The sequence below is a fragment of the Hipposideros armiger genome, unplaced genomic scaffold (assembly GCF_001890085.2).
Source record: "Hipposideros armiger isolate ML-2016 unplaced genomic scaffold, ASM189008v1 scaffold_349, whole genome shotgun sequence".
Lineage (NCBI taxonomy): Eukaryota > Metazoa > Chordata > Mammalia > Chiroptera > Hipposideridae > Hipposideros > Hipposideros armiger.
In genome coordinates, this window is record NW_017731699.1 from 703,023 (window position 1) to 730,279 (window position 27,257).

At 47.5% G+C, this 27,257-nt stretch overlaps 1 protein-coding gene across 4 annotated transcripts in view; it reads left to right on the plus strand.

Annotated features, from left to right (window-relative positions):
* IGSF3 (immunoglobulin superfamily member 3) overlaps positions 1-27,257 on the plus strand; it is a 102,379-nt gene that overhangs the window by 31,860 nt on the left and 43,262 nt on the right. For all 4 annotated transcript variants that reach the window (XM_019661465.1, XM_019661462.1, XM_019661464.1 and 1 more), the window contains exon 3: positions 24,329-24,706. In XM_019661465.1, the coding sequence (XP_019517010.1) occupies positions 24,329-24,706 (378 nt within the window). The remainder of the gene's footprint in view (positions 1-24,328; positions 24,707-27,257) is intronic.

Consider the following 27,257-nt stretch of genomic DNA (forward strand, 5'->3'; position numbering starts at 1 on the left):
GTAGCATCACCGGCCCATGTGGGAATCGAACCGGCGGCCCTGTTGCTCAGAGCTCGCACTCTTAAGCCAACTCTTAACCAGCTGAGCCACTTGGCTGGTCCGTATTTTTATTTTTAATATGTGTGGAATGGCTGAGCATTTGGTGTCAAATTAGTGTATTTGCTGAGACTACGTACTATGGATGCTAGCAAGAGGCACTGTGATCTGATGCACTTGATTTGATGCAAGACAAGAACAGGGGAATAATGTGCCCAACCACAGACTTCAGAGTTCTCTGGCTGGATTTGGGTGTTGACCTTTCTACATTTTTCTAGTGAGTTTTGATAAAGGTAGAGGTCACACCATCCAAATCATTTAAAGTCATCTACAGGACTTTGAAACCAGAAGGGACAGTAAGTATGTTGGTTGATAAGAAAGATAAGAGATGGGCTGATGGGCTGGATTCTGTTAGGATGGAATAGGGAGGGTTAAACGCTGGGTTCTGAATCCAGCTGCACAGTGGAGGCGGGGGCGGGGGTTTGTGGGGGAGTGAAAGGCTGTGGGAAGAATGGAAGGTTTTGGTTGGCAGGCGTCAGCCATGTGATACGGCCACCCAACAAAGCCGTCTTGTCTGCACTGAAAGAAATTTAATATCTGGAACCAGGGCTGATGGTGTGCTTGCTCCATGCTGGTCACACCACATGTGGGGAGTGACGCACAGTTCTGGGCAGCCCACGTGGAGGGACAGAGGCAAACTGCAGCCCGTTTGTGAGAAACTGAGTCCATGTTGTACATACGGCCATGGAAGGTCTTGGGCTCTTCAGCCTGGAAAGCAGAACTCCTAGATGGCAAATTCCTTGAGAGTTCAAGACTGTCCCCGCACATCTCTCTGGAGCTGTAGTGGCTGCTTCAGTGCTCGGTGCTTAGAACGGGCTCCGGTTTTGCCCACTGAATGGATAAGTGAGAGGCTCGGCTTGTCCCGTATCCGGGACCCGTGAGCCCAACTTCAGTTCTAGGTAAAGAAGTTCCCCACCTGGTCTGCCATCTATGGAGACATGCCTCTGCAGGGAGAGTGTCCACAGGTACTGTGGGTGGTTAGTCCAGAGGGTCCCAAGCATCTAGCATTCTTTACATGAGTCAGGACTTCTCGGTGGAGGAGAGCAAGGGGCGAATGGGTAAAATGTATGATCACTCAGAGGGGCCAGGAACAAGTCGATTTGTAAACGAATGTGCTGGCAGACTTAGAAGTGCACCCCCACCCTCAACAATGCTTTTTATAATTTCAGGATAAAATGCCCTCATTTGAAATAGCATCGAGCAGAATTTAAGTGGATAGTGTGAGTTGCAGTCCCATCTGCTCAGCCTTCATGGCCCAGCAGATCTGCGGAGCCATTTGTCACAATTTGTCTTAAAGCCAGGAAGAAAAATGCTCCTGGATGCGGTCCAGAGCTCCTCGTGGAGATGCTGCCTGTGGAGCGTGGACGGGGTGGGTGGTGGGAAAGCTGGGTTGGGCAGAAGGAGGGCCATGTGCCGGGGAGCGAGGCCAATGGCGGTTCCAGTCCCTCACTGATGTGCTGGTGACCTTGGCCGCGTCATGCCACCTCTCAGGCCTTGGTGCCCGGTGTAGGGGAGTGTGGCAGACGACAATGTCTCTGAGTCAGTACCTGGGCCCGACCTTCCATTCTTTCATTCATTTATTCAGCTGATATTTTTGAGCTCCTGTTATGTGCCAGGTCCCATTCTAGAAGCTGGGGATCCAGCAATGCCAATACTGTTCCTAGTTTTAGAGCCGAGGATGCTAAGAACACCCTTGCCCTTTCGGTGATGTTCCTGGGGGGGTGGGGGGGAGGCAGCATTTCTTCCGGGCATCACAACCATGTGCATGGAAACTGTTCTGAGCTTGGGTGATTTGTCACCAGACTTCCTCCTGATGTGCTCGAGGCTAAAAGGGGATGAAGGCCAACTCAGAAGTGCATGGACATCAAGCAGTGAAGACTTGGAAAGCTGAACAGATGTTTCTAGAAGCACCTTTGAGCATGGGAGGAATCGTCAGCCTGGTGTGGGGAGCTTTTCCCAGGGACGGTGACTGTGGGGTGGGGCTCTTAGAAGGACAGAGGGCTGCTTTGTTCTGGGAGAGGTTGAGGGAGGCCTCAGCGTGTGTGTGTGTGTGTGTGGGGGGGGCGGGAGCGGGAGGGTAAGGCTAGGTACCTGTGAGGAGGAGAGTTGTATGTGGAGTAGAAGGAGGTGCACTGGAAAAGGGGGTTCCAGGGGAGTAACCAATGGATTCATCCCACAAACATCTATTGGGCACCTGCCATCAAAGCCCAGACGGTCACACAGAGATGAGTTAAGGTAAGGCTCTGACTCAGACGCCCTAAGCCTAGGGAGGCAGGTGAGCGTGGAGATAAAGCACAGTACAGTGCAGCAGGCACGACACAAGGACAGAGTGCCTGGATGCCTAAGTGGGGGAGGAAGGCTTCCCGCCAGACGTGACCAATGTGCTGGGCTTTACCGTGGGACTAGGAGGTGGCCAGGTGTGGGGTAGAGAAAGGCCATTCCAGGTGAAGGGCTTGGTGTCTCTCTGAGTTTGCGGGTGGAGGCCAGAGACCCCATAACCAGGCCTTGTTCATTTGATTCTTGGCATGATGGGGAATATACTTCTGTGCCCCTCAAAAGAGGATGGTCATCACAGCATTTGAGAATGAGAATTCTTTGTGCTTAAGCTGCCTTAAGTCTGTTCGGGAACGTCATGGGTATAAAACAAAATGGGTCCTTTATGCTCGGTGTGGGGGGAGTTGGGAAGGATGAGGGGCTGCGAGGCAGCTGCTGTGGCCCCAGGTGCAGAGGAGGAAGTGGACAGACATGTGACTGCAGGACGGACAGGAAGGGGTGGGGCTAAGAGTTACTGTGAATAAGACCTTAAGGACCATTCCACGAATGATTGTGAAATTAAGGATGGAGAGAAGGAGAGCTCAGACTGCTCTAGACCAAGAAGAGGACTGAGGAAGGCAGATGTCGGGGGCATTGTCTTGAAGGAATAGGCAGTATGGGCAGACACGATGACTTTATTTAAACGAATGTCTGGAATTGGTGACTCAAGGGCTTGGTCAAGCTCCGTGACCTAAAACCAGAAAGAAGTGGGAACCCGAAGTGCACCTGAGATGAAACATTTGGGATTCTGCTGTTTAAAGGCAGGTTATTAGTTATCTAGTGCTGGGTAACCAATCATCCCAAATCTTAGTGGCTTAAAACAAAAGTCACTGTATTCCCTTTCATAATTCTGTAGGTCAGGACGTCAGGAAGGACTTGGCTGGTGGTCTCAGCTCAGCATCTTTCATTTGGTTGAAGTCAGGTGGCGGCTGGGACACAACAAAGGTGGACCAGTGGGCCGGGCACCCGTGCTTTCCACGTGGTCCATCCTGTGGGCTGCCTTGGGCTTCCTCATAATATGGAGGCTTAGAACACTCAGGCTGCTTACATGGCAGCTCAGAGCTCCAAGTGGGTGTCCCCAGAGAGCCAGGTAGAAGAGGCCTTGAAGTCACAGAGTGGCACGTCTGCCAGTCATTAGCCCACTCAGGTTCAAAGGGAGGACACACAGATCCCGTCACTTGATGGGAACAGTGTCAAAGTCGCATCATGAGCAGAGCATGTGGGATGGGAGAGATGTTTCAGCTAACTTTGGGGATCCACTTTGGCTCAAGTGGGGAACCGGCGTGAACAGATGAACTGCCTAATAGTGCGATTACAGGCAGAGCTGAGTGGAGGGCCCACCTGAGGTTTGGTGGACAACTCCAGTTACTGGGCAAGAGGCAGGAGAGGAGACAGCAAATGGCTGAGGAGATGTGGGCACGGATGGAGGAGGAAAACCAGGAGACGTGCTGGGTGTGAATCCAGGCTTGCTGTGGGAACTCGGAGGCAGATATGAGTCCAGGAGAGAGGTGGGTTTGGCTAGGACCATGTGGCACTTGTTTTTAAATTGTTTCCTTTACTAGTTTGAGCCCTTCTCTTATTGTCCCCTTACGTCTCATTAGGAGACATTTTAAATTGTCTTTGTCTTTTTTTATTGTCTCCCTATTTTGCTTTGGCACACAATGCATTATTATTCAGTTATTTTTGAATAGGTAATGCATGCATACATTTAATTTTAAAAGGCACCAAAGGACGTAGACAGTGAAAATTAAGTCTGCTTCTCACCGCATCCCCCCCAGAGACCACCGCAGTTATCAGTTCATGTGTATCCTTTGGAAAATGTTCTCTCTCCATGTTGCTGCCACTGTGACGCTGACTGTGGGCTCCTGTTCTCCAGCCTATGGTTTCAGCCTCCACAGGCTGGAGGTCCTTCTCTCGCTGGTACCTCGTCTCCAGGCCCATCTACCCGCCTTCACGAGAAGGCAGGGCTGTCCGGAATTCTGTTCAAGCTCTTCCGAGCCTGTGTTTTAAATGTCGCTTCTAATTCAAGTCGTATTCATTCCACGTTGGTTCTGCACTTCTGCATTGTATGGTTTCTAAGTGTTCTTCTACTCCCAAGATCCTGATTCTGATGTTTTGGGTTTTTTTTGTTCTATCATGTTCATGTATGTTTCCCAAGCAGAAGGAAATACATGTGGTGAGGGGAGTGCAGGAGCTTTGAGTTTTGGTGTCACGGAATCACACAATATTGGAGCTAAAAAGGGATTTGCAGGATTGGGTAGGTGTTTTTCCCTTTTTTGTTTGTTTGGTTTAACAATTTTTTTTTTTTTTGCATGTAGGGAATGCATCCCTAGAGAGGAGACTAAAAGATTGTCTTATGCTTCCTCTCCCATTCACAACAAAATCCCTCACAAAAGCCCCAAAGCAACTTGCCGTCCTTCCTGGGGCGGCTGGTTCCCTGGAGCAGACAATAGGATGCACCTGATCCAACTATGGATACGAATGCCTGAGCTCAGGGCATTCCACATGGTCCGAGTGGGGACGTTGGCACTGTGCCCAGGCCTGGGGGCTGACTTCGCCTTAGCTGGCTTTCAAAGGGACAGACAGCAGCTGAACTGTGGGCAGTGCCCACTTGCAGCTCATGGAAAGCAGGAATGGCGCCCCTGTGTTGCGCACCACCCATCCATAGCTTTGGAAGCTATTTTTTGTCTCTGAGTGTCAGCGAGAGTCATTACTTTATGGTGAGCCTGTCAGGGATGGCTGCAGTGAAGAACCTCTCTGCACAGGTCCCGTGTCTCACACTTCTGGAATTTTGCCTTAGCAAGGAAATCGAATGCTGTGTAAACACATTAACGTCACCATCCCTCCCCATGGAGACTTAAAACTTTTTTAAAGCCCCTTTCTCTCTGTTGCCCCACCTGTTCCTCACTGCAGCCCTCTATTTTTCTGGAGTTGGCTGGTGGTCCTGTGGAATCCTTTGCTCCTAAAATCCCCCATGCACTGGGGCCTGTTCTGTTGGCTGCACAGGTCTGGTGAGTTAATCCCGTCGGACAAGGGCGGCTCTCAGTGAATGAGTACAGTCTTTCTTTCTCCCCCTAGAGCATGGATTTCCTTTACAGTCCTTCCTGAGTTTGGGGAGACGGAAATATACGGCTGAAAAAAGAATTGCTGGGCGGGATTGAAAACGAATCCTTCGGCATCCGTGTGCTGCCCCAGTGTTGCCTTGCGGGCTTGCTGTCTTTCCCACCTCTAAGGGCTCCTCAATCAGTGTGTCATGTGGTTAGTTATTCTGCGGTTATCTTGAAAGTGGTTTCTGAGATGCTTTGAAATCCTGGAGAATGTGTCACCATTCGATGACAGTCTGCTGTGCTGAGGGATGCTGGCCGCCACCCGCACTGATCCATATCTCCTCCAGCTGTACACTCCGGTTATCAGCACTGGAGGAGTTGGAGACCTTTGGGATGGCCAGCGTTTCCTGGTTCTGATAACCCCATAAGTATGTATTTTAAATGTGCTGCTCTAGCAAAGTGATAACCTTCACACCTGTATCGTCAGCACCCTCATTATGGGGATCATTTCCTGTTTGGAACAGGTTGGTTGCTTTTCCTTTCTTTTCTCAACCAAGCCTTCATTGATCGAGTTGCTAAGGCCTGGAGTCCCTGAGTGCTTTCCAGGAATGGGCTTTGCCCTCGGTGACTTCCGCTGTGTCCTGACCTTTGCGGTGATAATGGCCATTTGGGAGCTATGGGGTCTGCAGCTAATGGAGACGGAGGAGGACTGAATGCCAGGTATTATTTGGGAGCAGCCTTGAATTAACGGTCTTCTGGCATCATTCCAAAATTGATTGATGGGTTATCACGGGGCACCTCCTGTCTGGATGCTGGCCGCCCATCAGCTGTGTGACTCTTTCTCTGCTCCTTTTGTCCTGCCGAGGGCTGGCTGGAGGAGATGATTTCTAGAGAGCTGGATGGGCCCAGGGCATAGATTCTTAGTCCACTGATGACCTCATGAGCTTACCCCCAAACCTACCCCTCCTCTCCCTGTTCTCATACCCGCCCAGATGCCCGGATCTGGGAGCCGTTCTTCACAGCTCCCTGGACACCCCCACCAGCTCTTGACTCTTGATTGCATTTCTTAGCATCTCTCCTGCCAGACCAACCTGCTCCACCCCCAGTGACCTGCTCTAGTGAGGGCCTCAGCTGCTCTCATCGCGATCATTGCAGAAATCTCCGGCCAGAGCCTTTTCCATCATTCCTGCCAGAACCATCCTCCCAAGACATGATTCACAATATATATTCCCATATTGGTGCCCCTCAGGGCTGCCCTGTGCCCTTGGGCGTAGCCTATTTCCACATGGCACGAAACCTGACCCACCCGTTTCTGCTGCTTCATCCCGGGCTTCCCTGACCCCTCACGTAGCCCGCATCTATCCAAGGGAAACGGCTACAGCTCTGGACCCTCCAGCTCTCTCGTGTGGCTCTGCATATGCTCGGTCTGCTCTCTGCTGAGATCCTGGTCTGTCCTCCCTCCCTCACCAAGCAGGAGTGCCCACTCGTCCTAATTAAAACCTGGTGCGACGAAGCTCTCTTCTTGAAGGCTTGCCTGACTCCCCCTGGTTAGAAGGGACTCCTTGCCCTGTGTCCTCACTGTGTCTTCATAGCAGGTGAGCACTTTGCAGCCTCTGTTTACACATCTGTCTCCTCCTGTGAGGCTTTGGGGCTTGTAGCTCATCAGCCTAGCATAGTGCCTGGCAAAGCAGAGGCACCCCCACTGTGCATGGAATTAATGAAAAAGGAGCTTGCAGTCAGAGATGATGGGTTGTGATGAAGGCTCTCCAGCCACTGTGACAGTTTCTCTAAGCAGCTGTTTGCTCATCGCATCTGTAAAATGGGACCGCATACCTCCCTCACGTGAGAAGACACTGTGAAAATTGCAGGATGGTGCTGATGCGGCTAGTGCCTGGAATTTGGCAGGTACAGTCCTGATTTCACTTTTCAGATGATGGCAGGGGAGACCCTCAGTGGCAGGATAAGTGTCTCATGACTACCTTGTATCTTCTGTCACCTTTCAAAAGGCTTCTCATTCGGCCCCCGGTTAGGAGGGTGTGCCTGGGGACACCTCACAGCATTGGGGCTGGGTTCACCACCAGGGGGCCAAGGCTTTTGAATCCTTTCTGCTTGGTGGGACCATTCAGCCCACATGCAGAACCCAGATCCTGAAACCTCTCTTCCTCACGCTTTCCCCGGGGCCTTGGATGGCGCGGCTTGCCCTGACTCTCAGCAGGAAATTACAAACAACCCTGTGCCGTGTGTGCGTGTCCTTGGCCCGAGCAAGTCAGTGGCAGCCTGCCTATTAATGTCTAAATGGCTTTCTCAGGATCCCTCCCACCACCTGTCACTCAGGGGCCTGTCTTTGTACCCTGGAAGGACGATTTTCATCAGGGCCTGCGGTATCGTGACTGCTGTGCAGGGGCATGTGGTTGGAAGAAGCGAGAGCAGAGATGTGTTAGAGGGTGTGGAAAGGATCAGCATGGAATTGAAAGTTTAATAACTCAGAAAATGAGGATTTTAGGAAAGCGACTAAACAGCTTTAAAAAGAAAAAAAACAGAATGGCGATGAGGACAAACCTGTTCCACCGGGGCCGTTGGGCAAGTACCAAGCTCAAGTAGAGGGCAGCTGATTAACCACGTGACACATCACACGCCTGCCAGGTCGCCTGGCCAGGGTGGCCCAGCCGATTTTTCCATCATTTTCTCTCGCTACTTCACAGCAACCCCCTCCTTCCCACCACAGGCCCTTCCCCTACTTACACAACATCTAATGCAGCTGCACAGAAATAGTCACCCCTCTCTGACATCTTTTTTGGGGAGTAAAGGGGAAGACGGTCTGGGAAACGACTTTTCACTGTCCTCATTACAACAGTAATCCATGCAGGATGCAGAATGCTTAGAAAACACAAAATGCAAATAAATACAGCCGCTTACTACCCTCCTGCTCTCCAGCATTTTCCTATGTATCAGCCCAGTACTTCCCCACATACATATATATATAGAGAGGTGTGGGGGTGCTTTTCTTTACAAAAATACTTTCAAACCCTCTTAGAGCCTTTTTCTCTTTTAACTTAGTATTGCACTTTCAATATTTTTAGGTGTTCATAATATTCTTCCCTGTGGTTTTTTTAATGGCTGTATAATATTTCACCAAGTGGGGGAAGTGCTGTAATTTATGTAACTGTAAATCACGTAATGGGTGGACCTCTCCCTGCTTCTGGAGACCTCCCTCCCCCGCCTCAGGGTCTGTTACTCATTCTCCTACTGTCCTTGGAAGACACTTCCACTCTCTGCCAGCACAGCCCACACACCTCCCAGTGCTGGGTTCAGACCCCCCGCCTCCCCTGTTCTCTTCTCTGGGATGCTGCAGAATTAACCCCTGCTTCCCCGGTTCCGTTCTGTGTGTCTGTGCCCCCCAGTGAGGATGAGCAGGGGCTCACCACTCGATCCCTGTCCACAGCTATGCTTGAAAGCATGTTCCTTGAATCGAACTGGAAAAATATGCAACCCAAGGGTGGCCCACAGAGACGGGCAAAACACAAGAGACCGAACCAGCAGCAATGAAAATCAAAGCTGAGAGAGAAGGAACGGCCATGGGTTATTATGATAAGTAACAAGTGCTTAGGAAAGTCCCCAGAAGCAGTGTCAGTGTACTTGACTGTTAGTTTTCAGATGCGTGTAGACATTGGTGCTTCGTTAGTGTGCTAGATATACTTCAGAGTGCCTGGCCACCCACACTCCAAGTGGGGTTGGGGGGGGGTCCCCTCCCACCACACCCCTGCTGCCCTAAATGCTTGTATGCCAGGCAACGGTCAAGCCTGGCTGCACCTGCGTGGGGTGAAGTGTGCATCTATAATGTTGGAGGCCTGGTTAAAAAGAGTTGCTCAGCCATTGAGGTAGCTGTCTGGGGAATTTGCACCAAGAACCATAGCAGAGAGTTGCTGGTGATCTCAGAGGCAACAATAGGCTTACGTGAGCTGCATTTTTGGAGCACAGAAACTGTGGCCAAGTACAGGAAGTTCATCCCTGAAGAACAGTGGAGCTGTCCCGAGGAGGTGGCCCAGGTCACACAGGCCTTCCAGTTCGGGGCTATCCAAGGCCCAGCTGTGCTCTGATCTATACTCTTGGGTTGCCCTGAGTTCCTACTGTGTGGCTTGTCAACTCCCTCCTCCACCCTCTTCCACTCCCCTGCACACACTTGAGCTGGGGAAGGGGCTCCACTTCTTGTGATTGTCCAGCTAACAGCCAAGACATCGGCCCACATGTGTGGAGACGGCTGCGTTCAAGGGAGATGGGCGTCTCCGCCGCCAGCCCAGCTGCTCTCCTCACTGTCCACGCAGCCCGCCCCAGCTCCCAGAGCCACCTGCCTTTTTCTACCGGAAGCTGGCTGGGGACCTCTGGAGCCGGATGTGAGCGTTCAGGGCTCTTCTAGCCTTGGAGAAGTGGACACTCAGAGCCAGTTCCCTGCTGGGCTTGTTGGCTCAGGCACTCCTCATCAGTAATGTTTACTGAAGCATCTCGTAGGCCCCAAGCATTGAGCTCTGCTCAGGGTTTGCAGACAGCAACACAGCTGCTCACCATCTAGTGATTCCACCGCGGAGAGAGTCCCAGCGTGGCCTTGGAGGACACAGGGACATTGGGAAGAAGGCTCTGGCCGGCGGAGCCTTGGGTGGAGTTTGGGGGAGAGGAGCATCAGTGTTTGCACAGGAGTGCTTTACTGAGGGGCTGCACCTGAGGTGGAAACTGCTCTAAGCCTTTCTGAAGACCACCCATTCAAAACCTGCACACCTTGGCAGCTAGGCAGCCCCCGTTGTCTAGCTCTCTATCTGCATGGCCTGGGCGTTGGGAGACAGAATGGGCAGACTGACCTCTCATGAGCTTCCTGAAGCCACGACCACTCCTTCACATCCAGGTCTTAGGCCACTGGACAGGCCCCTCGAGGTCTCCTGCACCCCTTGCTGCCCCGGCGAGCTGACATTCTGATGCTGCCTGGGGGAGCCCTCTGGCATCTCCCAGGAGGGACCTGAGCTGAGTGTCCTCTCCCTGGGGCTGTGAGAGCGTTGAGGGGGACCCAGAAGGGATCCTGCTAGCCTCCAGGAGGACTAACAGGAAGACTGAGTATGTCAGGGGCCGAGGAGGAATTATTCTGCTCCTCAAGCGAGGAGGGTGGAGGCGGCCAGTCAAGAGACTGTTATGAAACCCAGCAGGCACCGCTCGACCACACTGACAATCTGGGGCCTCCTAGGTCCGGAAATACAGCCTGAAACACTAGCAGCAGTGACAGTTATGAAATGTCTGCTTGGGAGAAGGAACAAGGCATTCGCTGCTTCTGAGCGATGGTTCTTTAACTGGCACTCACTTGAAGCCTGTGGTTCTGGGGCCAGTGGACTTGGCAGGGGCAGCCGTGTGGCACGGCTGCCCTCATCCTAAAAAGAATCAGCCTGACACTCAGCCCAATTCTGTTATCTTTGAAACCGGCTGGAAGGAAAGTGGTCAGTAGATGTAGCGTAGTTATAGGGAGGGCATTCCCAGGCAAGTAATCTGATTCCATCTTTAAATTTTTTTCCCTCCAGAAAATAGAAGGCCAATAGCAGTATTTATATTTAGTTATAAGTATTTTTCATGGGATTTGCTGACTTGAAACTTGGTGGGGTTGGGAGAAGGGTTATGGATTAGAGCAACCTACGGGCTCTCCCCACCTCCCTCTCCTTCCAGATGGCTGCTTCTGTGCCATCCCTGGGGGGGGGCAGTGCAGGTGTGGACTGTGACGGGGTGGGCAGGACTCTGGGGTGTTATCCCTGCCTTTGCAGGAGTGGAGGGTGTTGGCAAGAGGTGAGTGACAGGAGAGGAGGTGCTCGGATAGAAGAGCAGGGAGGTGTGGCCTTTTGGACTGGTCCCAGTGCCCAGCATGGTATGGGATGGAAGGGCCATGGACACCCTGGAAGTGCCCATGTCTTCCCTGGGGTATAAATGGTCAAGGTGAGAGCAGCTGGACGATTATAAATTCAGGTGAAGCAAGAACAAGAGGTGGCAGGCATGGGAATAGAGAAGGGCTTGGTTATAGCAAAAAAAATATATATATATGTATATGTATATATGTATGTGTATATATATGTATATATATATATATATATAAATAACCTAAATATGCACAATATGGGAATACATAAAATGCGTTGTGATCCTACGATGGAGTACTATACAGCTGTGTAAAAGGAAAGCACGCGAATTCTATTCATTCTCAAAAATACGGAGGAGGAAAATCAAGGAACATGTCTGTTTGGAATGAATGATAATGTTTATATAAAAATGAGTAACAATACAGTATATTTTCAATGGCTATGTATATAAATGTATTTTTTAAAAAGTCTGGAGTGACATACCTCTAAGTCATCGCAGTGCCAGTCTCTGAAATGAGGGAGAAGTTGGATTGGGGTTGGTATCAGGAGAGATTGAAGGCTTGTATATTTTAATTAAAAATATTAAAAATGAATGTTCTAACTTAAGTAAATATGAGAATAGTTAAAATATGTTTGAAGTCATAGTTAAGCAGTCCTCTAGGTGGCAGCTTCAACATTTAGAAATGAGTGAATTAGGCAACAGCCCAGAAGCAGGGACCCAGTCCGGAGGCTTGGGAGCTGAATGTCCCGACAGGACAGTGAGGCAGCCCCGTGACTCAGCCGTGCGGATGTCACGGAGATCTGAGTCTGTCTGTGATGATGGGAAGCAGTGAGTTTGCAGTTCTCTCTGCTGGCTCTGTAGCCGGTAGTCACACCTTCTTCGAAGTGGCATCAGTAATTTAACAGTTATTAATCATCGTCTTTAGACCAACTCTATTTTAGGTACCACTGGGGATTTAAACACACCAAAAGAATGAAAGAATAAATGAATGATATTTTTGTCCTTGAACTTAAGAACCAGGCCAGCCCTCTTCTTGTCTCCCCCAACTGTGAATTTGGCCTCCCCATTACCAGTCTTGCCCTCTGCTCTGTCCTCCACCTGCCCCCTGAGTTCAGACATACAAATCGGATCCCTGTCCTTACTCACCCAGCTAGCCTCGGTCTCCACCTCCCCAGTCCCTGAGGACTGGTTGGACTGTATGTATCAGTTCTCTTTCCCACCTGGCACTGATGTGCCCTCCAGTCATGTGACAAGGAACCTTGGCAAACTTTGTGCTAATCCTGGAACACATTACAATGTTTTCACGTGGCCTGTACCTCCCCTCGCATCCTTCAAGACACAACTCAGATGTCACTGCTTCTGGAAAGCCTTTCTGGACCCACTTTCTCTTTCTAGGGGGTCTTCGTTTTGCACTTTGCACCTCACTGTCATTGCAGCCTGTAATAATAATTGTGTGTATTTCCTTTGGGATTGTCAGCCTAAGATACAACTGATTTATTCATCTCCCCTCACAGTGTCTGTCCTGGTACCCTTCATAGAACAGGTACTCAAAATATGTTGGTTGAAAGTATAGCGTATGTTCTAGTTATCTTTGCCGTGTAACAAATGACTCCCAAGACTCAGAGGCTTAAAACAACCATGTTATTAGGCTCATGGCATCCATGGGATGGGAATTCGGGTGGGCGCAGCAGGGATGGCTTCTCGTTGCTCCACAGTGTTTGAGGCCTCAGCTGGGAAGATTCAGGGCTGGGAGGCGGCTCGCAGCCAAGGCCCGGAACCAGGAGGGCCCGTTCATGCACACGGCTGGCAGCTGATGCTGGCTGTTGGTTGCAAGCTCCTCCCGGCTCTACACGTGGCCTCTCCATGTGCCTTGGGGTCCCTCAGAGCGTGGCAGCCTCAGGACAGTCGAACTTCTTTCCAGCTGGCCCAGGGCACCAGGTAGCAGCGTGGACGCCACGTCACTTCTTAGGATCTGGCTGGGAAAGTCACACAGGGTCACACGCCTGCCCCGATTCCAAGGGAATAAACTCCACCTCTTGAGGGCATGGCCACGTTGCAGGAGAGCGTGTGGAACAGGAGAGATTGTTGCTGCCACGTTTGGAAACTGCAGCCTGCCCTGGAGTATGGGAGAAACGAGCTTCACAGCTCGAGCTAGGAGTGATACTACTGCCGTGACTGTAGTTGGCGGCTTAGTGCTTACTGAGCCATTGTTATGGGCCAGGTACTGAGGGTTTTCAATGGAGCAACTCATTTACTCCTTCAACAGAGCTGCGAAAATGATACCACTTTACAAGTGAGGACACTGAGGCACACAGAGGTTAAGTTAACCAGCCAGTGTCTCACAGCTATTGCCTAGGCTGTGAGAGGTCAGGGAGAGGGAAGATTCTGGAATTAGCTCTGTCCTTCAGGTCTGCTGCTGGGTTGTGGCACTGCACATATCGCCCGGGAGTGGATGGCTGTTACAAGGGACAATTGTGCCCGTGGTCTTGGGAAGCTGAGCTGCGAGCATCCTAGCTCTGTGGTTCCTCACGGTGTGTAGACTTGGCTAGGCTGCCCCCGGAGGGCAGTGACACTGACCTAGCAGGGCCTGCTTTTTTAAGGCACTTTTCATAGTGAGGGGGTCTCCAGTCCGGCTTCAGTGACTCCCTCGACTCCTTGCTCAAGTTCTGCATCTGTAAAGTGAAGTCACTAAGAGTAGAGACCTCATAGGGTTGTTGTGAGTATTAAAATGGGTTAATACACATAAAGCACGGAAAACCGTGTCCAGGACCTGATCGGGGCCCAGCTAGTGCTGGCTGTTGTTGGTCATAGACAAGCTCTGTGTCTGTCTGTCCCCTGGCCCAGGAAGGGATCAAATGAAGGTTCTTTTAGCTCATGACTCTTCTTGTCGTACCTTGGCTGAAGGCTAAAAAGTAGGAATCCCAGACCTTGTCGCTGGAGTGGCCTTCCTGACTGCTCTCTCTCGGGAGCCTTGATGGTAGTTCTGGGAAGCACTGGGTTGCCTGGCGTGCTTGGCATTTTTCGGTTGAGGCTGCACAGACTCCCCGTCATTGTTGTTAGGACAGGTTGGCAAGAAGAGCCAGTCAGGGGTGCGTCATCACTTATCGCGGATATTCCCCGAGCACGCTTAGGATGAGCCACAGACTAAGAAGACTGTTAGTCATGGGTTTGTCATGGAGAAAGTGACTTAACCTTGAAGATCATTTCCATGTCTGGTAAACGTGGCTATAATGAAATCGACCTCATTGAGTTGTGGTGAGGATTAAATGAGATGATGCGTGTAGAGCAGTTGAGGGCAGCTCCCGACACACTTAAGTGCGAGTCATTATCATCACTTGTCCTCATTCCAAAATAACATACACCTGCTTATTTTAAAAAACGGGAAAATAGAGACAAGGAGAAGAAACAGGAGGGAAAGTCGCTGGTATTTTCACCACTCAAAGATTCAGCCCAGGTTGGCCGGTTGGCTCAGTTGGTTAGAGTGCAGTGCTCATAACACCAAGGTTGCTGGTTCGATCCCCACATGGGCCACTGAGCTGCGCCCTCCACAGCTAAAAAAGTTCAGCCCAATATTATTAGTGTTCTGTTTGGTTATTTTTCTAGGTACAGTATTTTTTTACTTTTTTTTTTTAACTGCCGATACAGTTTTGCGTGTTTAACTGAAATTTGAATGTTAATTTTTTTTAATGGTGTTGTCCTTACAAAGATTTTTTTTCCCAGTGTTTGGGGATGTATATTTCACATTGATAGAAATAAGATGAAATTTAAAAATATTCATTTGGTGGCTTTCACAGTATTACTTGCTCTCTAGGATTACCTGTGAGATTGGTATATGGTGCGTTACTGTTTTACAGATAAAAGACTATACTAGTGCAGCCTCATCTCTTGCAGAATTTGTCACTGTGGGGGGCTGACTGAGCTCTGATGATTACAGAGGCCACAGCTGGAAGAGCAGGTGTGGACTGCTGAGGTAGCCCCTCTGACATCTTGACATGCTCAGCCATGTGTCTGGAACACAGAAATTGAATCCTCTGCCTAGAGATGGGGTCCCCGAGCCCAGACATGTTCCAGAAAATCCATGAGTAGCTGGCTTTCACAGGCACAGTGACTCGTCCCTGCTCACTAACTCCTGAATCATCCGGCCCCTCTCCAGGTTCATCTGGGACTTAGCACAAAGGAAGAAGAGGGAGCAGACTTGGACAAGCAATAGCTTGTCAAACTAGTTAAGTGATAGCTTTTTTCTTTTTTTAAATGTGACTGGGTACTGTCAAAACCAAATATAAAAGAACATAGCCTTTCCCACTGACCATTTATTGTTTAAAGCCATGATTCTTACTCTTTTTTCTGGGTCTTGAATCTCTTTGAGAATCTTTTGAAATTTATGGACTTTTGTTTTTCTAGAAGAATATATATGCGTGTTCTCATATATAACACAATTTTTCATTCAATCTTAGGACCCACAGATGTCTATATTAGTCACGTATCAGTGCAAAACGAATTATCCTAAAACTTAAGGCTTAAAACAAGAATAAATCCTTCTTGATTTTATTGTAAACCTAAAACTGCTCTAAAAAATAAGTCTTAAAAAATCTTGATTGGTAAAACTATGCTCTGCTAAAGAGGTATTTACTGTAATTGTCAATAAAACTTTTAAAGCAGTAAAAAAAAAAACACCCCACAACAACAACAACAAAAAACAACACTAAACATTTATTATCTCGTGTAGTAGTTTTTGTGGATCAGGATTTCAGGAACATCTTTCCTGACTGGCCCTGACTCTGTGGCTCCCAGGGGGGTGCAGTCAAGATGTCATCTGAGGCTGCCTGAAGTCTTGACTGGTGCTGGCTCAGTTACTTGCTGGCTCTTGGCAGGAGGCCTCGTGTGGACCTGCCCACAGGGCTGCTTTGATGTCCTCCTGACATGGCATTTGACTTTCCTCAGGGTATGTGATCTCAGCGAGCAAGATGGAAACCCCAGTGTCTTTAAGGCCAAACCTTGGAAGTCACATTCCATCATTTCTGCGTTTCCTATTGTTCACACAGGTCAGCTCTACTCAGTGCATAGAGCAAGGTATGGGGGGGTAGCTTCCATGCCCTCTCCAGGTTTGACCCTCTCCCAGCACTTTGTCCCAGAAGTTCTCCTAACCCTTGTCATTTAGGGTTTTATACGGGGGTTTCATTGCATAGGCATGATTGATAAAATCATTGGCTGTTGGTCTGGCTCAATCTCCAACCCCTCTCTCCTCCCTTGAGTTTGGGGGACTGGGACTGAAGGTTCCAACCCTCTAAGCTTGGTGAGCCCCTCTCTTGAAACTATCTAAGGGCCCACCTTGAGTCACCTCATTAACATAAAATCCTGTGTGGTCAAAGGGGCTTTTTATGAATGACAAAAGACACTCCTATCACTCAGGAAATTCCAAGAATTTTAGGAGCTCTGGGCCAGGCAGGAACCAGGGACAATAACCAAATACATAGTTTTTCTTATATTAGTCAATACAGAAGAAATTTTATACAGCAATCATGCATTATTCTTACTTTTGGTTAAATTTTTTTCTCCTAATTATACAACTAGGAGATATTCTTTGCAGAGCACTGGGGGAAGGAGTAAAATGTAAAGAAGGAAAAAGAAATCACTTGCTATCCCATCACAGTATTTTCTTTCTAGTCCTTTTTTTTTCATTTAAAAATGTATTTATTTTTATTGGGATATAATTGACATATTAGTTTCAAGTGTACAACATAATGATTTAATATATTTATATATTGTGATATGATCACCACAATGTCTAGTTAAGGTCCATTACTACACATAGTTATAAATTTAATTTTTCCTATGATGAGAACTTTCAAGATTTATTCTTTTAGTAACTTTCAAATATACAATACAGTATTATTAGTCAGTATGCTGTACATTACCTCCCCAGGTCTTATTCATTTAAAAACTGAACGTTTGTACCTTTTGACCACCTTCACCCATTTGGCCCTTCCCCACACTCCCTGCCTCAGCATAAGGCCGTCAAGTTCCATTGGTGTTGTCACGAATGGTAGGACTTCCTCCTCTTTTATAGCTGAATAACAGTCCATTGTGTGTGTGCACACACCACATTTTTGTTATCTGTTAATCTATCAGTGGACACCTAGATTGTTTCCACATCTCAGCTATTGTAAATAATGCTGCTATGAACATGGAGGTAGATTTTTTTTCAAATTAGTGTTTTTGTTTCCTTCAAATAAATACCCAGAAGTGGAATTGTTGGATCATATGGTAGTTCTATTTTTAATTTTTTGAGGAACCTCCATACTGTTTTCCATAGTGGCTGCACCAATTTCCATTCCCACCAGCAATGCATGAGGTTCCTTTTTCTCCACATTCTTGCCAACACTTGTTATGTCTTGTCTTTTTGATAATAGCCATCCTAATAGGTCATCTCCTAGATGAGGTGACATCTCCTTGTGGTTTTGATTTGCTTTTCCCTGAGATTAGTGATGTGGAGCATTTTTTCAAGGACCTGTTGGCCATCTGTGTGTCTTCTTTGGAAAAATATCCATTCAGATTCTCTGCCCATTTTTTAATCAGATTGGGTTTTGTTTTTTGTTTTTGCTATTGAGTTGTATGAGTTCTTTGTAAGGACTTTATTTTTTTCAGAGCAGCACTAGGATCACAACAAAATTGGGGAGAAGGTACAGCGATCTTTCCATATACCCTGCCCTCACATTTGCATAGCCTTCCCCATTAGCAACATCAATGCCCAGGGTGGCACTTTTTTTTTTTTTTAAGGAGGATGAACCTACATTGACACCATCATAATCACCCAAAGTCCATAGTTTACCTTTAGGTTTGCTCTTGGTGTTGTATGTTCTATGGGTTTGGACAAATGTGTAAGAACATGTAGCCACTATTATAATATACAGAGTATTTTCATGCCCTCCGAATCCTCTGTGCTCTGCGCATTCATCTCCCCTCCTGCTGCAACCACTGACCTTTTTATTGTCTCCATAGTTTTGCCTTTTCCAGAACGTCATATAGTTGGACTCATACAGTGCGTAGACTTTTGTGATTGGCTTCTTTTGCTGGATAATATGTATTTAAAGTTTATCCATCTTTTCATGGCTTGATAGCTCATTTCTTTTTAGCTCTGAATAATAGTCCACTGTCTGGATGGACCACAGTTTATTTATCCATTCACCTACTGAAGGACATCTTGGCTGCTCTCAAGTTTTGGCAGTTATGAGTAAAGCTCATAACCATCCATGTGCAGGTTTTTGTGTGGACAGTTTTCAATCGCTTTGGGTAAATACCAAGGAGCGCAATTGCTCAATTGCTTGGTAAGAGACTGTATAGTTTGGTAAGAGACTGCCAAACGGTCTTCCCAAGTGGCTGTACCATGTTGCATCCCCACCAGCAGTGAATGACAGTCCCTGTTGCTCCACATCCTCACCAGCATTTGGTGTCAGTGTTTGGATTTGGGCCATTCCAGTTGGGTGTAGTGGCATCTCATTGTTGTTTTAATGTGCGTTTCTGTGATGACATCTGATGTCAAGCATCTTTTCATAGGCTCACTTGCCATCTCTATGTCTTCTTTGGTAAGATACCTGTTAAGGTCTTTGGCCCAGTTTTTAATCAGATTGTTTTTTTTTCTTATTGTTGAGTTTTAAGAGTTTATTGTATATATATTTGTTTGTTTTTTAAAGATTTTTTTATTGGGGAATTGAGGAAGGGGAACAGTGTTGGGGAATTGGGGAAGGGGAACGGCCAAGTTGTTGTCCTTCAATCTTAGTTGTGGAGGGTGCAGCTAGCTCAGCTCCAAGTCTAGTCACCATCTGGCCACTCATGGCCACTCACCTCAAGGTGCCGTGTTCAATCTTAGTTGCGGGTGGGCATAGCCCACCATCCCATTTGGGAGTTGAACTGGTAATCTTGTTGTTAAGAGCATGTGCTCTCACCAGCTGAGCCATCCTGCCGTTGGCAGCTCAGCAGCAGCTCAGCTCAGGCGCAGCTCACTGGCCCATGTGGGAACCGAATCAGCAACTGTATTGCTCAGAGCTCATGCTCTTAACCAACTGAGCCACTCGGCCGGCCCCAACAGTTCATTGTATATTTTGGATAACAGTCCTTTATTAGATATGTCTTTTAGAAATATTTTCTTCTGATCTGTGGTTTATCTTCTATTTCTCTTGATATTCTTTTTCACATAGCAGACGTTTTTAATTTTAATAAAGTCCAGCTCATCAATTATATTTTTCATGGATTTGTGACTTTGGTGTTGTGTCTTAAAAGGCATCACCACACCCAAGGTCATCTGGGTTTTGTCCTTTGTTATCTTTCTGATTTGGAAGGTTATTGATTCAATTTCTTGAATAGGTACAGGCCTATTCAGATCATCTTTTCTTCTTGTGTGAGTTTTCACAGATTGTTTCTTTCAAGGAATTGATCCATTTCATCTTGGTTATCAAATTTATGGTCATGGAGTTGTTCCTAACATCCCTTTATTATTTTTTTAATTTCCATGTCATCTGTAGTGGTTTCCCCTCCTTCATTTTTTAAAAAAATATTAATCACTTGTGTCCTCTCTTTTTTTCTTAGTTCGCCTGGTTAACTAAGCCTGGGTAGAGGCTTATCAATTTTATTGATCTTTTCAAAGAACCAGATTTTGGTTTTGTTGATTTTTCTCTATGGATTTCCTGTTTTCAATTTCATTGATTTCTGCTCTAATTCTTATTATAGATTCTGCTTACTTTGGATTTAATTTGTCCTTCCTTAGTTTCTAGTTTCCTAAGGTGAAAATTTAGATTATTGATTTGAGATCTTTCTTCTTATTCAATGCTATACATTTCCCTCTAAGCACTTGTTTCTCTGCATATCACGACTTCTGTTAAGTTGTATTTTGGTTTTCATTTAGTTCAAAATATTTTAAAATTTTTACTGAGGTTTCTTTTGTGACCTATGTGTTATTTAGAAGTGTGTTGTTTAATCTCCCAAGTATTTGGTGGGTTTCCATCTATCTTTCTGTTATCAATTTCTAGTTCAATTTTATGATGGCCTGAGAGCAGACATTGTGTAATTTCTATTCTTTTAAATTTAAGGTGTGTTTTATAGCCCAGAATTGGCCTGTCTTGGTGAATGTTCCATGCGAGCTTGAAAAGAATGTGTATTCTGTTGTTGGGTGAAGAAGTCTATAGATGTCTATTGTATCCAGTTGATTGATGGTGGTGTTGAGTTCAGCTATGTCCTTACTGAATTTCTGCGTCCTGTGTCTGTCTACTCCTGATAGAGGGGCGTTGAAGTCTCCAGCTATGAGAGTAGATTCATATTTCTCCCTCCAGTCCTATCAGTTTTTTTGTCATGTAGTTTGATGCGCTGTCATTAGGTGCATACACGTAAAGAATTGTTATGTCTTCTTATAGAATTGACTCCTTTATCATTATGTAATGTCTTTCTTCATCCCTGATAACGTTCCTTACTTTGAAGTCTGTTCTGTCTGAAATTAATACAGCTACTCCTGCTTTCTTTTGATCAATGTTAACTTGGTATATTTTTCTTCATCCATTTACTTTTAATCTGTATGTGTCTTCAAATTTAAAGTAGGTTTCTTATAGACAAGATATAATTGGGTTGTGTTTTTTGATCCATTCTGATCATCTCTGTCTTTTAACTGGTGCATTTAGACCATTGACATTCAAAGGTGATTATTATTGATATACTTGGATTACTATCTACCATATTCATTACTAGTTTTTATTTGTTACCCTTGTTTTTGGTTCCTATTTTTGTCTTCTACTCTCTTTCTGCCGTTTGTGTCCAGTCTTTTTAATACAGTTACATACAGTACTTTGATCTTTTCTTTTTGAATTACAGAAGTGGTATCTGCTTACTGCAAAGTAATTAAGGGTACAGGGATGTCCAAAGTAAAAATTGCTACTTAAACAATAAAGTGATGCCTGCCCAGAGGAGCCTTCTGTCATAGGCTGAGAGGGAAGGTGGAAGGGGCAGTGGGGCCGGGGGATGCCTTGGTCAGAGCTGGCGTCTGTTTGAAGGCAGCGGCCTCTAGGAGAATGAGGTCTGCACAGCAGAAGAAGGAAATGGGGAGGGTGGGGTGTGGAAGGGAATTAAGCTGCTGAGAAGAAAAAGTTCATTTTTATTTCTATGTTAAGGTCCACTTCCTAAAAAGCAGCCTTATTTTCAGGGGCCAAAGGCCCTTTGTGGCGTAGGGAGGAAATGAAGGAAATATTTAATAAGCAGGTGCCGCTAAGTATGTATGGTTAAAGAACAATCCAGTATTTATTTATTTGTCAGGGCTGTTTATAACCTGCTTCCGGCTTGGACAAATTGTTTTGACCCTGGTGCCCTGGCTCATTGAGCCCACTTAACACTGTTTACCTTTCTGGAGGGCAGGGGGTGGTAATGTAGTGATCCCATGATCAAGTGCTCTAGGGAGGTCTGTAAACAGAATGCACTCTGGGTAAGCTCAGTATTGCATCACAATAGCCGGTATCTGATGGGCCTCTGCTGCTTTCTGCTGCCCATTCACAAGACAAAAACGAATGAAATTTTCTTGACCCAAACAATGTAGAGTTGTTATAGCAGGGAGGAGCTTAGAGCGATTGAGAGCCTACTTTAGCATATGTTCTTTAATATGGGCAGGTAGAGACACCTCGTGGCAACAGTTTGTGACCCTGCTCTGCGTTAGAATTTTTAACAATCCTCTAATGCCCTGGCTGCACCCCAGACCAGTTAACATCGGGTGAGGTCCAGGCCCTGTTATTTTTTTAAAGCTCCCCAAGTGGTGCCACTGTGGGTCCCAAGTTGAGAAATAGCCCCTTACAGGAAGATGCTGGCACCTCCTGACCTGCCTCCAGCCTTCTTTGCAGCCGGTGGGGAGTGACTGTGGCTGTTCCGGTCATAAAACACTGCAATGCAAGGAGACCTCAACATTATGAACGGAGCTAAATTATTTTCAAAATTCCTTTGATTCTGGAATACTTGCAAACATTGGACTCAAATGTCACTATATAGATTTTTTTAAATTGTCATAAAAAGAGTACACATAGTCTAAATGTTATACAGCAAAATTTAATGTACTGAAAATAACTCATGCCTTCTTGATGACTTAATATTGAAATAAATGCAGTCAATCAGAATGTACCACTTTGATCTGTTGATTTGTCCCCATCCCCCCATCTCCCGCCCGCATTTTCAGTTTTCTTGTTTCTACTGCTGAAGCCAAGATGGGTTTCCATGTAAGATTTTCTTTGGGAGAAAAGACTCTGCATGAAGAAGGGTTTAGAAGCCAGGGCCTTTCCTTGTGTGGTCTGTTTGGAAGTTGGTCATTTTGCATAATGAATCAGCGTGCTTTGAGGCACAGACAGCCCCAGGCTGGGCTTAGAGCTACAGCCCATCAGCACTTGAGCTGTCCCAGCCGCTCACCAGCTGGAGGAGCCCATCACATAGATTTACACGGGGGCAGCTGTGGTTCCCTTTTAGAGGGCGGGCAAGAAGCTTTCATGGGAGTGGGAGTGGGCTGCAGCTGTGGGTGGAGACACCAGAGATGGTGTCATTGTCAAGAGGCCATTGGCCTGTCCTTGAGTTATCGCTGGCCAAGTCCTGTCCTCTGTAGGTCTAGAGCCACAGAATGTTCCAGCCAGAAGGGGCTTAGCGAGCAGCTCTTATTGAGGACTGATGATTATGGGTAGACCCTGTGCTAGGGGCTTTACAGAATTGATCTTATTTGGTCTTTCTGATAACTCTGTGAGGCACACGTTATTATCCCCATCTTACAGGTCAGGAAACTGAAGCTCAGAGAGGTTAAAACTTATCCAAGGTCACAGCTACTAAGTGACAAAGCTAACCCTGGCATACATGCTAGTCTGTTCCAGAGCCTTCAAATCATTTTATAGATGAGATCAAGGTCCAGAGTGGAAAAGCGCTTGTCCAGGATGACGCACACAGCCAGGTCCATTTCCTGGCAAAGCTGTGCCTAGAACTCACTTGCTCTTCCTAGCACACTGTCATGCCCAGCTTCGGCCAAGGAGAAGGCCTAAGGGCTGTGCCCCTTTAGGCCACCCTCTCAGTGGCTCAGGCAGCATCAGTGTTCTGGTGGCTTGGAATGGGGAATTAAACCCACCCTATTTCCCCATCCACGAGTCTGCAAGAGGGCGACCATGTTTAAAAGAATGTGGAGAAAGCTGGCAGAGGCGACCCTGGAGAAGCATGTCCCAGACAGAAGGCAGGGGGCGCCAGTGGGGGAATCAGAGCTGTGACCTCAAGGGCAGCCTTACTTCCGGGTTACCCGTCTGTGCTGTCACTTCCCTCCATCGTCAGCGTGCAGGCATCTGGGCAGCAGGGATGTGCTTTTAGCCCTTCACATTCAAGTTGGGGTATATTCAGCTTAAAGCTGGAGTAGCCTGCAGATGCTCAGCTCTGCCTCCATTCATGGGGGGCTGAGGAAGTCAGGACTGTTCCTCCACATCGTGTCCTGGGAGGAACTACATTTGAAAATGAAGGGTGCAGCACCAAAGAAAGGGCACTGGGACTCCCTCCCATGAGCCCTCTACCCACAAAAGGAGCATTTCATTTAAGCCACTTTGCAAGATGGTTGCTTTTATTTGTTTCCATCTGAATTTGTGCCAAGGATTCAACTTTCCTGCTCATTTTATTAAAAACTTTATAAACAGCATTAATAAATAGATATAAAACTGCCACATAAATGCCAAACAGAGGGACTAAATGACATTCCCAAGGGTTCACCTTTGAATAAGTAACAGAGCCATGTCCTTGCATGATCAAATTCCCATGTATGCAAATTAGGGACAGTGCTCTAACCACAGAGTGTTTTAATTAATATTTATAAATCACAGAGTGCCTCAGAAAGGGCCAATAATCTATTTATATTGTTATCATGTCACACAAAAACAAACCCTTTGACGATGACTGCCTCCATTGCATTTGGGTCTGAGAAGTAAGCGAGCATGTTGTGTGTGTCTCCTCCACAGGTGTCGTGACAGCACAGCGGCACGTTGCTGTCCAGGAAGGACCCTTGTACCGCACAGAGGGCTCCCACATCACCATCTGGTGCAATGTGAGTGGCTACCAGGGACCTTCCGAGCAGAATTTCCAGTGGTCCATTTACCTGCCGTCCGCCCCAGAGCGTGAGGTCCAGATCATCAGCACCATGGACTCCTCCTTCCCTTACGCCATCTACACCCAGCGTGTCCGCGGTGGGAAGATCTATGTGGAGCGAGTCCAGGGGAACTCGGCCTTATTGCACATCACGGATCTCCAGGCCCGGGACGCTGGGGAGTACGAATGCCACACACCCAACACCGATGACCGCTACTTTGGGAGTTACAGTGCTAAGATGAACCTAATGGGTAAGGAGATGACTGTTTTTACATGGCCAGTATCCTGCCTGACAGTCGTAGTCAGTTCGGGCTGCTGTAACAAAGTACCATAGACTGAGTGGCTTGAACAACAAGCATTTATTTCTCAAGGTTCTGGAGGCTGGGTAACAGCCTGGCTGGTTCTGGTGGGAGCCCTCTTCCACCAGGTTGCAGACCGCTGTCTTCCCATTGTATCTTCCTGTGGTGGGAAGGGAATGAGATTTCTCTCTGAGGTCCCTTTATAAGGGCACTAATCCCATTCCTGAGGGCTCCACCCTCATGACCCAACCACCTCCTGAAGACCTCCTCCCCAGATACCATCGCATCAGGGATTAGATTTCAACATGTGAGTTTAGTGGGGACTCAGTTTCTAACACTGAGTCACTTCTTTTAGAGTACAACTTTCTTTGACTTAAAAAAAAAAAATCGGGCCGGCCGAGTGGCGCGATGGTTAAGAACTGACTTGGGACACCAGAGGGCCCCGGTTTGGATCCCACATATGAGGGCCAGTGACACTGCCCTCCGCAGCTAAGATGCTGAACAACAACAGCTCAACCTGGAGCTGGGCTTCTGTGAGTCGTGAGTCGCCGGCGACGGCATAGGCTGCAGCCCCTGTGGCGGTGGGTTGCCATGGGCTACCGTATGTAGCCAGCAGCCAGCGTGAGTGGCCAGCAGCTGCAGTGAGCGGCCGTCCAGAAGCCGGCGACTGATGTGCCTTGCCTGGGAAGAGCACAATGATGGTGCCAACTTGGGCCAGTGAAGCAACGTCCTCCACAACTAGACTGAAGAACAAAAGGATAGCAACTTGTCTGTTCCCCTTCCCCCAATTCCCCAGCACTGTTCCCATCCCCCCAGTTCCCCAATAAAAAAAGTAAAATAAATAAAAAATCCTACCCAAATATTTTAGAGGTCAACAGGTAATATAAGTGAACAAAGTTTATGTGTTTCCTTATATATAATAGAAGGTTGAGGCTGGCACTTTAAGAAGACCTAAAGCAGATGTTAAGGGGTTAACTAGCCCTGTAGCAGGCGAAAGGGGATATGAAACTGTTAGGCAAGGATGTTTGTGGTTGATGGGCTGAAGAAATGACGAGGATGATGAAGTGTATGACATCAGCTGGAAGACAGGCGCAAGCTCTCGGAAGTGGTGGGCCCTTGCGTGAGCTCTGAGACGCCTGGGGTGCTGCCCAATCAGGAAGTGAGCACAGCTGCAGCTCCTTGCTCAGACCCAGGGTGCGTTTGCAGGTCCTGGCTCCATGCGTAAATCATGTGCGCCAGCCGTCACCCCGGGCCCCGTGCTCCCTGAACGACGGAGGGAGCTCAGTGTGAAGGGTCAGTACTGTCAGGGCTCTTCAGTTTGTCTGTCCAAGTCACAATTGCCAGGCTTCATTGTGATAATAAAAACTGGAATGGCTGTTTCTTCCCACTGGCCAGCTCTGTGGCCCTGTGCTGTCCACACTGCCACCTCCCCACTCCCTCCACCTCTAGCTTCCTTTGGTGGCTTTTCCTCCTGACAAGCCTGCACCCCAGCAGGAGGCTTGTAAGATCCAATCCTGAGATGGGTGCAATGAGAAAACACACACTAGCTGTGACTGGTCGCATCAGTCAGAGAGGGGTGGTGGTTAGTCTCCAGAGTAAAATTCTGACAAAGCGACCGCGGGGAAATGTCATCACTTGCCTGAATCATGCCCATACTGTGGCTTCCTTCCACTGTGGACCACTCTGCCACATTCAGTGCGAAGTCTATGAAAACTAAACCTGCTAAAAAATCGAGGAGGAGGATGCTTTTCTCTGCCAAAAGTGGAGGTGGTTTTGTTTGTTTGTTTGTTTTTAAATAGCTTTCCTAGAGCAATGCCTTGCTGAGGTCAGTTGGTGTCGACTGGATGGGAAGAAATGAGGAAGTTGTATAGAAATGTAAACTCCCCAGGTTCTAGGATTGAGTTCTGTTTGAAGAAGCCAATTTCAGGTATCTTGAAGCAATACCAAAATGAGCAACAAAATCTAATGTTGCCTACAAGAAAATACTTTGTACACAGTATTTGTAAGGTGTTCATGTGCTATGTAAAATGGAATACAATCTGGCCTTTTATCTTGAGTGTTATGAAAATACCAAACAGGTCAGTGTAAGCACCCCAAACTTGCAGTCCAAACGCAGAGAAAACTGTTTCTGTGCCATCAGGGGTCATCTGTGGCCTCGCAGCAACGGTTGAAGGCTGTGTGGGTGGGAGCTTTGTTGCTGTTATGTGTCGTTGAGTCAGCTCCCACTCCCGGTGACTCTATGAATGAGTGACATCCACTATGTCCTGTCCTCACAGCCCCACTCAGCTCCTGATGACTCATGACCATGGTTTCTCTTATGGAGTCAATCTATCTCATGTTTGGTCGTCTTCTTTTCCTGCTGCCTTCCATTTTCCCCAACATTACTGTCTTTTCCAAAGCACCCTGCCTTCATGATGTGCCTGACGTAGGACAGCTTCAGTCCTGTCCTGTGAATGTCAGATTCCGTGGCTTTGTGGTGACCATGCACGCCTCTGTGTTGCAG